Source organism: Aptenodytes forsteri, unplaced genomic scaffold (assembly GCF_000699145.1).
Source record: "Aptenodytes forsteri isolate BGI_AS27 unplaced genomic scaffold, ASM69914v1 Scaffold296, whole genome shotgun sequence".
Classification (NCBI taxonomy): domain Eukaryota; kingdom Metazoa; phylum Chordata; class Aves; order Sphenisciformes; family Spheniscidae; genus Aptenodytes; species Aptenodytes forsteri.
The window spans coordinates 1,813,014-1,825,363 of NW_008796181.1; the positions used below are offsets into that span (position 1 = coordinate 1,813,014).

The window sequence follows — 12,350 nt, forward strand, 5'->3', positions numbered from 1 at the left end:
CTCCCATAATTCTCCTACGTCTCACATACCTAAATTTATTTCTAAATATACAAACATTTCCACTGGACTAAGTTACTTATACTATAAAACAGAAACAGAAAAGCTTACAAAAAAAAGAGATGAAGCTGATGAGTATGATTAATTTGGAAATTGGCTTCAAAACTACTTCCTCAAGTTACACGCTTAAAGTGTCTATGGAGTCACACCTAACCCTAAATCTTGATACATTTCCTCCCACCGTTACACAACCAAACGTCATCAGTGTGTGTTATTTCACACGCTGTATTTTCTCCTAAGAGAACGGAGTTAAGCCACCCAGAATCCAGTCCTCCTACCCCTGCACAGCTCAGTGGCAGCTTCAGCACATCATAGACAACAATACAGATGATTGATCAAGAAGTCACAGATCAGAAGAGGCTTTCTTCTGCTAGGTGTCAAGACACAGTGCCAAAAAAAACTGACATCTTTTTTTTCCCCCCGTTGTTATGAGGACATCAATGACTTCTGCAGCTAACACCAATTCTGCATCTAAGTCTAGAACCAAAATTACCTGCGATCAGAGAAACCTATGACTCCCAATTAACTGTTTCACATCTCCTTAATACATTTCTTTCCAAAATGTCAGAGACAGGGTCTGATCATTGTTATTTTAATTAAAAATTAATAGCACTTAGCTTTTTAATGCTTTGATTGGCCAAAGCAATGGGCCCATAATAGCCTTTCAATCTTGAGTAACTGAAGTGAACACTTTCAGTTCAAAGGAAGAGTAAGTTGAGGGCAAATAAGGGCTGGTTGAGAACCATGCAGGAGGGGTTTTTTTAGAATGCTGTTGTCCAGCTTTTAAGAAACAAGTTTATGGCTAGGGAAAGTGCTGTAATCAACTATTCATGATAACAGCAAGAAAGTAACCTTGAGAAGAACAGAGAGCGGATGAAACAGCACTAAAACTTTTGCAAATGATCCAAAACAGGGTCAAATAAAGAACCAAAACAGCTGTTCAGGTCAAGCTGCTCTACATATTTACTGCAATTTAATACCAGCTTTGGAAAATTCCAGTAAGAACAGAAATTTTTGTGTATTTCTTGCAGGTACACACACAAGATCTATTTAACAGAAATTCTCTGTAAGAAGGGAAGCATCTATTGGAACCTAAGAAGTTTGTGAGCATGTAAAACATGAAAATTATATATGCAGCAAATAGATGAAGTAATTTTTTGTGCATGAAAAATATGCTGTGTGTCAGATTAGGAGGAAATAAAATGATGACGATGATTCTCTGCAAGTCTGTCAAAATATAATTACACCTGTAACTGTCTGGTAACTGGTAACAGCAATCTCTGCAGCAGAAGAGACCCGCTACTGTGTTAAAAGCTGTTATCAGAGCTTCTCTGTTGAAGCCCTGCTAGAATTCTGTGATACTGTTTCAACAGCGATCACAGACTGTGTTTTGGTTTCCTTCAACTCATCTAATTAATACTTTCACTGCTTTTTGGATAATTTATCGATAAAAAGTTAAAAAAATTACAAACGTTATTTTCTGTATTATAAATTCTGAAATAAGGAAGAACACAGTAGAAATGACAAGAGATTTGTTTTACTTTGTTCCTGAAAATAAAGACATACAAGCTGAAGCTTCAGAAATAACTTTATATGGATTTGCTAATACACCATTTTCTCAGTAGGAAAGCTTCAGTAATCACATTTTATCTCATATCACTTACCTATGTTTTAATTTAAACAGTTAATATGCTGCAATTCAAGGGTTTACCAGTGTAGTCCGAGGACAACACTCAAGGAACGTGCTTTTCACCTTGATCTCCCTACATGCCAATTAAGCCATCAGTCTCAAGCACGGGCTGCTGTTGCCAGCACTTCAAAGCACCAGTGGCATGTCCCAAGCCTGCACCCCAAGCACTCTGCACCCCATTACCAACTCCCCAGTTAATATGCTGCAATTCAAGGGTTTACCAGTGTAGTCCGAGGACAACACTCAAGGAACGTGCTTTTCACCTTGATCTCCCTACATGCCAATTAAGCCATCAGTCTCAAGCACGGGCTGCTGTTGCCAGCACTTCAAAGCACCAGTGGCATGTCCCAAGCCTGCACCCCAAGCACTCTGCACCCCATTACCAACTCCCAGCCCTGCCCCTGATTCAGCACCTGCCTCCTCGCTCACTCACCTGGTTTTAGCTTCCACACCCACAGAGGCAGTGGAGCTTGCAGACTCCTCAGATACTGAGCGCTGAAGGACTGGTGTTAGCTGCTTGGTGCTGTCCACTTCCGTTTGGGCATCCTCTTCTGCAGATTGCTCTTTGACGTCTGTTTAAAAAATAAGAATAATATTTATTTATTTATTATTTTATTTATTTAGACTATAAACACATCTGTAAGCTTGCCCTTGTGATGCAAACATCCATTTTATTTATAAATAGATTAACCCATGTAACTATGTGTGTAAGACACAACAAAATTAAAAGAGTAGGAAAATATTATCCTTCACATCTAGCCAAAACATGAAATTGAATGCTTATAAAGTAATTTCCATAACATAGCATACCACTGTGAACTAAACATGTTCAATAAGTAATGAGGAATAGGGCAGGGGGAGTATTGTTCAATGACAACCTTTTCATACGAGGTTGCAGTTTTAGACAAATCTCATTCTCCCCGCATCTCCTCTTGTGCACCCGCTCTGTCATCCCTGAACAAACATCAGGGTGAGCACACTAATCTGGGGTATAATAAACCTTTTTTCCTCCCAGATTAACTTTAACTTTGATCAATCCCCTGCACTAGTTCATTCCTGATTACACTAAATCTATGCTGGAACAGGGTTGAGGAGGTGTAGGAAGGAAGGACACTGCTTATGCCAGCTTAAACTTCATTCTGAACTGTAGGAAAATAAGCAATTTTTGCAGCATCCTTTTAATTTAGATTAGTTGTTAGACAGAAATATATACACCTACAGCTGACAATGTTACTATTTGCCTGCAAAGTTTGTTTCTGCTCAGAAACATGAAACACCAAGTTGCCACTGTCTGTGAATTTAAATCCTGTTTGGTTCACTCCTTTGCACTGAGTGAGTCAGGGATTTGCCAGGGGGACACTGCAACGCACCACTCCGAGTGCATCAGAATGCACAGGAACAAGGGTTTAGAGCAGTAAAATTTGGTATTTCCGCACTCCTCCATACTTTGATTTTGAAACCTAAATAACATAAAAACCATAGGACTCCGGCAGATGTTCTTTGGCATACCCAGCTTAAGACACTACTGCCTCCTCCTGTCAGTGTCCACGGCTGCTACATCTGTCCCCACAGCAGAGCCAGACCAAGGACCTGCGCCTGGGTCGCACGCCACAGTCCAGCATGCCACCTAAAACTTCCAGTGAACATGGGTTTGAGCTAAGAGGCCAATACATACCGCCCTTTCAAAGAAGTCCAGTTAGAGTAAAGCAACAGATTATTTAGAGGATTTAAGCATAAGATACATTCACTTTTTAAAAATATTAACACATAACATGACAAAATATCATCAAATATTGCAAAGGATAAATGATTCAAGTGGAGAAATGGATGGGTAGAAGAATCTGCGACATGGGTGGGTGTGCACAAAAACCTGCTACAAGCTTTAATCTTATTTATAAGACCAATAAAAGGAAAATTCTCAGAACATAAAACTGCACAGCTTGGTCTGTAACACTGAAATAATATGCCCACTAGAGCACATGGAGAAGGGGAAATCTTTCTTGTTTGATGTACAGAGATTAAGTAAAACTATTCTTTAACCTACAGTGAACTCATTTAGGAAGACAACATGCAACTTTTAAAACCCTCAATGAAGGCATCTAAAACATACTGAAGAGAACCACAAAATTAAGAAAAAAAGAGTAAGAAATTCCTGTTCATGACTGTGCGTGCCAGATATTTATTGGTGTAAACTGGAATTGCTTCACCTATTTCAGTTAAGCTACTCAGTAACATATATCTGAAATGTTTTTGGACATCTGAAACATCCAAAAATGATTACCTGTCCCAAAGCCAATTGGCTCGTGTTAAACCCAGTCCACCAACCTATCCTGGAAAAAAAAAATGCTGGATAATCATTTGACCCTAAATAAATATCCTGTTGGGAATACATCCCTTGTAAGAGTAAATGGCTCCATACAGAAAACTAAACAAAACCAAATCCAATCCCACACCCTTAGTTTTTGGCACATCTGAACAAACAATCCCTACAATCACTTCTGGACGAGGATTTCCAGTGGAGCCATTCATGGCAGTCTGCAGTTAGTTTTCAAAGGATGTCAGGTCGGAAGGGTAATTTTGTGCAAGTAACCCCCAAATTTCTAAGTACAGCCTCAATGAAGAGCACAAAACATAAACACCTGTAAGACAGGCAGACGCCAAGTCACTAAAAACAAAACCCACAGCACAGCCCAGGACAACCATGGACGCAGTGCTCAAGGAAGACCACCAGAAATTGTGGCCTTGCTCTGATCCATGTTGGCAACTTTATTTAACCTAGTTAAACTCTGCAAAAGGAACTCTGCTCTATTGTGTGCCTGCAGAAACTTTCAAGTAAGCAAAAGCCATTTACTCTTTGCCAGCTTTCATCTCATTATACATTAATGGGCACCCATTACACTGGAAAGGCAACGTTCACGGGCACTAACTCATTCTCAAGAACTCCGGACTGTGTGAGAAGACACAGATTGTTTCACTACACACTATGACTATATGAGCTTACATCCTTATGGTGCTTTTCCCCCTGCTGTTTGCTTCCCTAGAAAAGAAGGGACCCAAATTATACTAAATGAGACAAACAACATCTCAACTGCTGTCTCTGCAATAAACCAAACTGTGTCTCAATATGCCGTTGGAAGACTGAAAACACGGTGCTCACTAAACAGAATGAAAATAGCATTTATGTTAGTTGTGTGTGCCGTACTTCAACTTTGTGAAAGTTTTCCAACAGAAGATTAAGGAAGAACAGAAGTAATGCATTTCATGAGTCAAACTCCTAGGAGATGGGAGTCCGGCACTGGCACGGCAAAAGGATAGCAGATACCCTCATCGCTGCCTCAGAGATGTTCTTGGAAGCATCTGGCACAATACATTAACTGCTTTTCACTGTATTTAATGAACGTTCATCAGACTGGGTTATGGCATCCTACTTTGAAGCTTCTGGGAATGAAGGAACCATGAATAATTAATAAATGTGAAGCTCATTTGCAGATTCATATATAAGGCTTTATTTTGCATCCTATTTTCATGACTGTTTCTGTCACAATGAAGGTCTTGCCCATGTATAATGAGTTGGTGGGGGAACCAAGAATTAAAAAAGCTAACTGCACAATTCCCAAATGTCTCTAAGTTCTTCTTTAATGTCACTATCCTTTACTAAAACATTAGGAAAATACATTTAAAATTTTTTATTTGAAGACAGTTACATCAATAGTTCTTCCCCACCTGACTGGTGAGGACAGAAAGGCCTTCTTTACTTGTTACAGTTAAAAGAAATCCCCTGAAGTACAAGGAGTAAAGTTCCTATCCACATGGGCCACCAAAAGGGTTGAGACTTCCATACGCTTTACAACCTGGGTAACATTCACAGAATCACAGCATGGTTGAGGCTGGAAGGCAGCCCAGAGGTCACCTTGTCCAAACCCCTGCCCAAGCAGGAGCACCCAGAGCTGGTTGGCCGGGACTATGCCCAGATGGCTTTTAAGCATCTCCAAGGATGGAGATACGAAAAAGCAGCGGGGAAAAAAAAAAACAACCCTAACATGGACTGGGGACAGATAAGCAGGAAAGTCACTAGGATTAATAAGATTTACAGCATGTGCATTAAATTTCTCTTTTAATTAAGACTTTCATCGCATTTGCCTAAGATGTATACATTGGACTTTGGGTTGAAAAGACAAGTCCGTAAGGTTTACAATACTGAAGAAGTAATTTGAAATTTTTCAAATGGGGGGGGGGGGGGGGCATATTTTAAGCATTCAAAAATTTCTTCTCTTAATAATTATTTTTATTCCTCTTTCTAGAGCAAAACGTAGTGAATTATCTAGTACGATAATTATCAAGTTTCACTCACTGTCCTAATTTAGGAACAAAACAGCACATACCATTCTCAGTCAATCACATGATTACCCACTTTCCTAATACTAGTTGGTCTCCTTACTTACACATCTTATATAGAGATTTATAACGTTCAGAAGAACAACTGTGTTGACAATTTCCTCTCTTCCTGCTCTACCTTCAGATACACGGAGAGAGGTTTCTAAGGCACAGACGTGCATGGGACATGTAGACTCACAGGTGGAAGCCCTGGTTTTTGTAAGGCCATCTGTGGCAGTGGTTCCCTCACAGACCATCACATGCGTGCTTGTGGGAAAGAGGAGACTGGTGATGGCTGCAATTTTATTACATGATCGCAGATTTCTTTGGGGATGTGATGAAGCAAGAGTGAAGCAATGCCGGCTAAAGGTCTAAACTGCTCTTTTGTTACGAACAGACCTTTTCTGTTTTCTAGTAATCACAAGATGCTATTCCACAAGCCACTTGGGTAAACCTACAGCAAGATGAGGAGATATATGTGTGGGGTCTGCTAAGGCAATCGGGCAATGAAAAGACACCAGCATATCCAAAAGTTTGGGTTTTTTTTAAGTTAGAAACTACTTTGCAAGTCAAAAACTGAAAATATGGTAAAGAGTTCTGCCACAAAAAAAAAAATCTTCTTTAAAACCTTATGAGATAATATTCAGTATGTAGTGACACTGGGAAAAAAAAAAAATCGCAACAGCTGTCATAAACATAAAATAAATATTCTACTGCTGTTTAGATGTAAATAGTTGACTCTTTAACCAGTTTACTGGTTGGGACTCTACTGTCAGACCTACTGCTAATTTGGCAGAAAACAAAGCAAATGTCATGAGCTTCCAAAACTTTCAGTAACAACATAAAGTATTGCAGGCTGGAAAATACCAGTATCACCAAACACAGAAGGGACATTCCAGGGGTCTCAACTGTTGCTTACTGAGATGTTCTGCAAGAAGGAATAACAAGCTTTTAACCAGCAGATGCAATTGTTATTTTTGCACAAGGAAGGGGTAGTGCTGCATCAGAAAATGGCTAACAGGACAAGGTGTTTTACACAGCCTCATAGGGGTCTACAGAAGTACAAGCAACACCAAAATGCTCTAGTTCTAGTAGTTTAGACAGATAAAGAAACCAGGTCAGTGTAGCAACATTATGAAAAGAAATCTTAACAAGGGAATGTAAATTATGGATTTAAAATGCCTATCTAGTACGATAATTACCAAGTTTCACTCACTGTCCTAATTTAGGAACAAAACAAGTTTCCACTAGTCAGAGTTCATAATTCTGTTATTGTTCTGGACACAATGTCATAGAAACATCCCCACTCCTGCTAGCGTCTGAGGAATTCAAACTGGCATGCACAGCGATCACTTAGGTGCAGAAATCTTTCACATACTACAACTTAGTACGTATAGGTTTTAGCTGCCAAACACGGGGAAACAGACAGACACGCTGTGGCTAACCAGTCCCGTGCAAATCACCTGCAACCCTTTCAGACAGCAGCGAGCCAAGCCCAGGTATATTGAAAGACACACAGAGGGTGACAGCTGCTAATAGCTGCCACCATTACTTGGGCTGCACTGAGTTTATAGCCACATATTCTTGCCTGCTAAAAACACAACCATTGCAGAGAGCCGGGGAAAAAAGCATACTGAAGTTTGACTGTGACTGTAATAACCACATGCAAGAACCATTTCTCCATGGACAGAGGCATACTTTCTTCATCTTAGGTCAACATTGTAAAATTTTACTTACAACAATAAACAACAAAATGTACGACCGCATCAGAAGTGTTTCGTTGGGGTTTTTTTGCAAGTGCTGCACATGTTGTATTTTCTTTTATAACCACCACTTATCTATTTTTTCCTATCTGAAGGACATCATGGTGATGTACTTACTGTAACAGTTGTTACATGGAGATGAGAAGAAAGCCTGCAGTTATTCTTTTTTGTACATTTCAGTGTGTATTTTGATAACTTTTCATTCAAATGGAACTCCTATTTATTAAATACATTTTATACAGAAAATAACTTTGTGCAAATTTTGTACCGGTTATAAAATAAAGATAAGGTTTTCAATGTAGGACCATTTAAACTATAATTTTGGTCATTCTAAACACAAGATACCATATTATGGATAACCAGCTCCAAGTGATCCGTGACCGAAGAACTTCCTAAGCTAGGGGTGGTATTCAACAGCACTCACTGATTATTTTTCCATTAATTTGTTCAAGTCTTTTTGAAACCCATGTAAATTTTTCATGCCCAAAGCATCCACTAGCAATGAATGCTATAATTTAAGTAGATGCTGAGTGCAAATGCACCTACCTTTGTGCTCTGAACATGACCTGATGTCCCCTTATTTTTGTGTTGCAAAACAAGATGAATCATCATTCGCTGTTCATTTTCTCCATACCACTCATCATTTTGCGGGGCCCTATTAAATTCCTCTCCAGTCATATCATTTCAGGTTGAAGTCTTACCTTAACTGATCCCTGCACAGAAGCTATTATTTACTTCTTGTCCTACTCGTTGGCCTTTCCTGTACTTTCCCAATTACTGTTCATCCTTTTGGAGAAGGGGAAGCAGAACCGCACATGGCATTTAATATGCAGTCACGCCACTGGTTTATAAAGCAACAGTTAAAAAAACCCCCACACTGATGCTTTTTTCCCCCTTATCCCTTTGCCAGTAATTCCTGGAATTTGATTTCCTTCTTTGACTTAGAAAAGCTACTGCAATTCTCGGAAGAACTACAGTACCACTTGCTCAGGTAGCAACAGTTATTTGAAAGCCGATTTTTGTTTATACAGAATTAGTATGATGATTTTCCCCTGCATGTTCTTTTACATGCATTACTACTGAATTTAAGAGCCATTTTATTTTCCATGGTCAGTCTTCAGTGCTTTGCAGGTGGGTACCTCTTTTATTACACTAAGTAAGTTTATTTTACCCGCTACTTTCTTCCCTTTTGTACCTGACCTAGAAAAGGATTACCAGGGCAGATGCTTATGGGACTCCAATGCCAGCTTGATTTATACTATGATTTTAATTAGGTGGGACTGAGGTCTGAATTTCTCTAATATTTCTTCTACCAAACTGGAGAGTCAGCCTCAATACAGCATTACTAAAAATTAAGACAGGTCCATGGAACTAAAATGTACACAAAACAGCACTGTTTCCAGTGAGGAAGAGAGTCTACAGCACACAAGAGACATGCTACTATTTCAATATATTTGACTGGTAATGTCAACGCAAATTCTCCCACCATGTCACTAATGACACAGCAGCAGCATTAAGCTTCAGGGCAATGGGAAGGTGGAATACCCTGGGTCCTTGAAAACTCCTTCCAAAACCTGTTGGTTACATTTAACAAAGCATAGTTTGATACCAAAACTGCAAAAGCAGTATCGAATAAATAAGCAAGAAGAGAGGTTGCATTTCAGAAATAACCTCCACAATGAAAAACTCAGTGAGGTTAGAATTTATTTGGAAATAACAGATTCCACCTACCACAAAATATTCCACCTGCTCTCAAAACACCAGGGACAGAGGTATCGGTCAGAAGGAAAAAAATCAGATTTTTCTAAATGGCCCGTTTTAAGCATGCATGATGATAAATGTTATTATCGAGTAAGCCTATAATGATTTAAAGGCAAATACCAAATAACTTCCTGTTGCATCTGGTTTCCTTATTCCAAACAAATTACCAGAATACAAAGAAAAATAATAAGATGCTTATAATAATAACAACAAGATGCTTCAGTTCTGCTGATTTTTCCAGTGGCCGGACAGATAGGAGACAGCTGCATAAGAAAGAAGGAACTACTCCTTTTATAATCAGTACAGGGAATATTAATTGCCTTAAAACATATTTAAGTGCATTTTTAAGCACATATTTGCCCCAAATATTTATGGATAAATTTAATCTACAGGCAATGCCCTCAATGGTGTTAATTCTTCCTCTCATTAATTTTAGAATTGATAAGCAGTATAGTGATGAGGCCTCAGTATCTATCCGAAAAGCACAAAGCGGATTTTAAATGGCCTTTGGCGTTAACAAGTTGACAAGAGCTTTTGCCATTAATTCACCCAAACCAGGACTTGGTCTCAGGTGTGTTTTACTTGTCTTAGTGGCAGGCTCTGCTCAGTATGGTTCATACCGTTGCAAAGCGTGACTGTATTTCCTCTTATAAAGTAGGATATTGCAAGAATTTTCTTCTCTAGAAAAGTGCTTTTCAGGCTGCTTCAATGCTGATGAGATTCTGAATTAGTCCAAAATTCTCTGGCAGCTTCTACACAGATAACTTTCCTCCACTGCAAAGCGTTTGTTTCTGGTTCTTCTGTGCTTTGCCCGGAGACAAAAGAGGCTGATTAGAGGAAGACTTATCTTCAGGGAGTTAAGGTGAAGTCCAGCAAGAAATCAACTGGCCAGGCAATTTCACTGAGTCTGAAAATAACACTACTAACGACAATAACACAGGCAAGGAGCTATCGGTTGATAAAATCATACAGATTCTTTTATGTGCTATCAATTCTGAAGCCTCCAGACACCATGGGGAGGTAAGGGTCTGTTATTAAGTACTAATTTATTTTAAGAATCGGTTGACATGGTACAGATAGTAAACAGAATACCTGATGGATTTACTAGGAGTTTCCCAAGAGACTCGGCAGTTAAAATAAACTTATTTTATTGCTCTTCTCCCAGATCCATGTCTGAATCTCAACATTTTTATGTGAGACAAAGGCAGGAAGGATTACAGATTCTAGGAGGAGTTGGATATTTTACAAGTGTTCTCAAAAAAAGAGGGAATAATCAAAGAATTAACACACAGAATTCAGTTTCAGTCAATTTAAATGCAGAACCAAGAAAATACCAAGTATAGAAATTTGCTGAAACTAAGATGGGGAAAAAGAAGTGGAAGACAAGTCTTCATTAACAGCAAAGGGCCACCAAACCTACAATAAGCTTACCAGGATGTATTTGTTAAATTATTTCTTTCTTTAAATTAGCAATTTTATATTTGCACGTATGTGGGCACACACAGGCACATGCTTTCCAGACTTCTGTGTTCTGGTTTGGGGTTTTTTTGGCCATTACAGAGACTCACTCATCAGAAGAAAACTACTCTTACGGAGAGGAGCAACACAAGGGGACCTACAGGAAAACACAGTATTCTACAACAAACTGTATTTTACTGATAGCTAGAAAGGTGGAAGGTGTTGATGGCCGGAAGGTCTTGACAGGACCAGAGGCAAGAGGCACAAACTGAAACACAGGAGTTACCCTCTGAACATCAGAAAACACTTTTTTACTGTGAGGGTGCCTAAGCACTGGCACAGGTTGCCCAGACAGGTTGTGGAATCTCCACCCTTGGAGATATTCAAAAGCTGTCTGGACATGGTCCTGGGCAACCAGCTCTAGGTGACCCTGCTTGAGCCATCAGAAAACTTTTTTACTGTGAGGGTGCCTAAGCACTGGCACAGGTTGCCCAGACAGGTTGTGGAATCTCCACCCTTGGAGATATTCAAAAGCTGTCTGGACATGGTCCTGGGCAACCAGCTCTAGGTGACCCTGCTTGAGCAGGGGGTTGGACCAGACGATCTCCAGAGGTCCCAGCCAACCTCAACCATGCTATGACACTGTGGGTGCTAAAATGATGGGAGGGATGAGTAAGCTCAACATCAGTCGGACAGAGAAATACCAGTGCAACATCACTGGTAGGAACCACAGTGAAGAAAAATGAAGGAACAGACAGCCGGAAAGACCAATATGAAGCTGAGAAACAAAACAGTCACTAAGAGAGGACCCAAGAAATGAGCAAGAGAGACAGGGCTGGTGGGTAAAGGGAAGGAGTCTGTCCTGAGGTTTACGAGAAGCTGAAAGTCATTGATTCAGTAGAAGCAGCTGCCAGCACCATCTTTTAGGAAAAAGTTGACTTAGCTCCAAACAGGTATTTTTTCCAAATCCCCACATTTCCTTTTTCCAATTCCAAATCCCCCTCTCTTTCCATCTTTAAGAATTCTACTTTCATTTATACCAAACCAAACATAGCATGTGGCAGAAAACGGGCAGGGCTCAGAAATCACTGTAGTTGGCGGGGATAATAACCCATACTGAAATGATCAGAGCAGCACACAGCTTACCCGGCTATGCTTCCAATTCTGCCTCTTTTTACATATGAGATTACAGAATTTTGTTAAGGGTAGCAACTTGTTTCCTGGACTGCCATTAAAACGGCTGGGCC

At 39.7% G+C, this 12,350-nt stretch overlaps 1 protein-coding gene across 1 annotated transcript in view; it reads right to left on the minus strand.

Moving 5' to 3' along the window:
* Positions 1 to 12,350, minus strand: part of KMT2C (lysine methyltransferase 2C) — a 204,663-nt gene that overhangs the window by 138,945 nt on the left and 53,368 nt on the right. Inside the window, 1 exon segment of the mRNA XM_009287803.2 lies at positions 2,181 to 2,319. Coding sequence (XP_009286078.1) covers positions 2,181 to 2,319 — 139 coding nt within the window.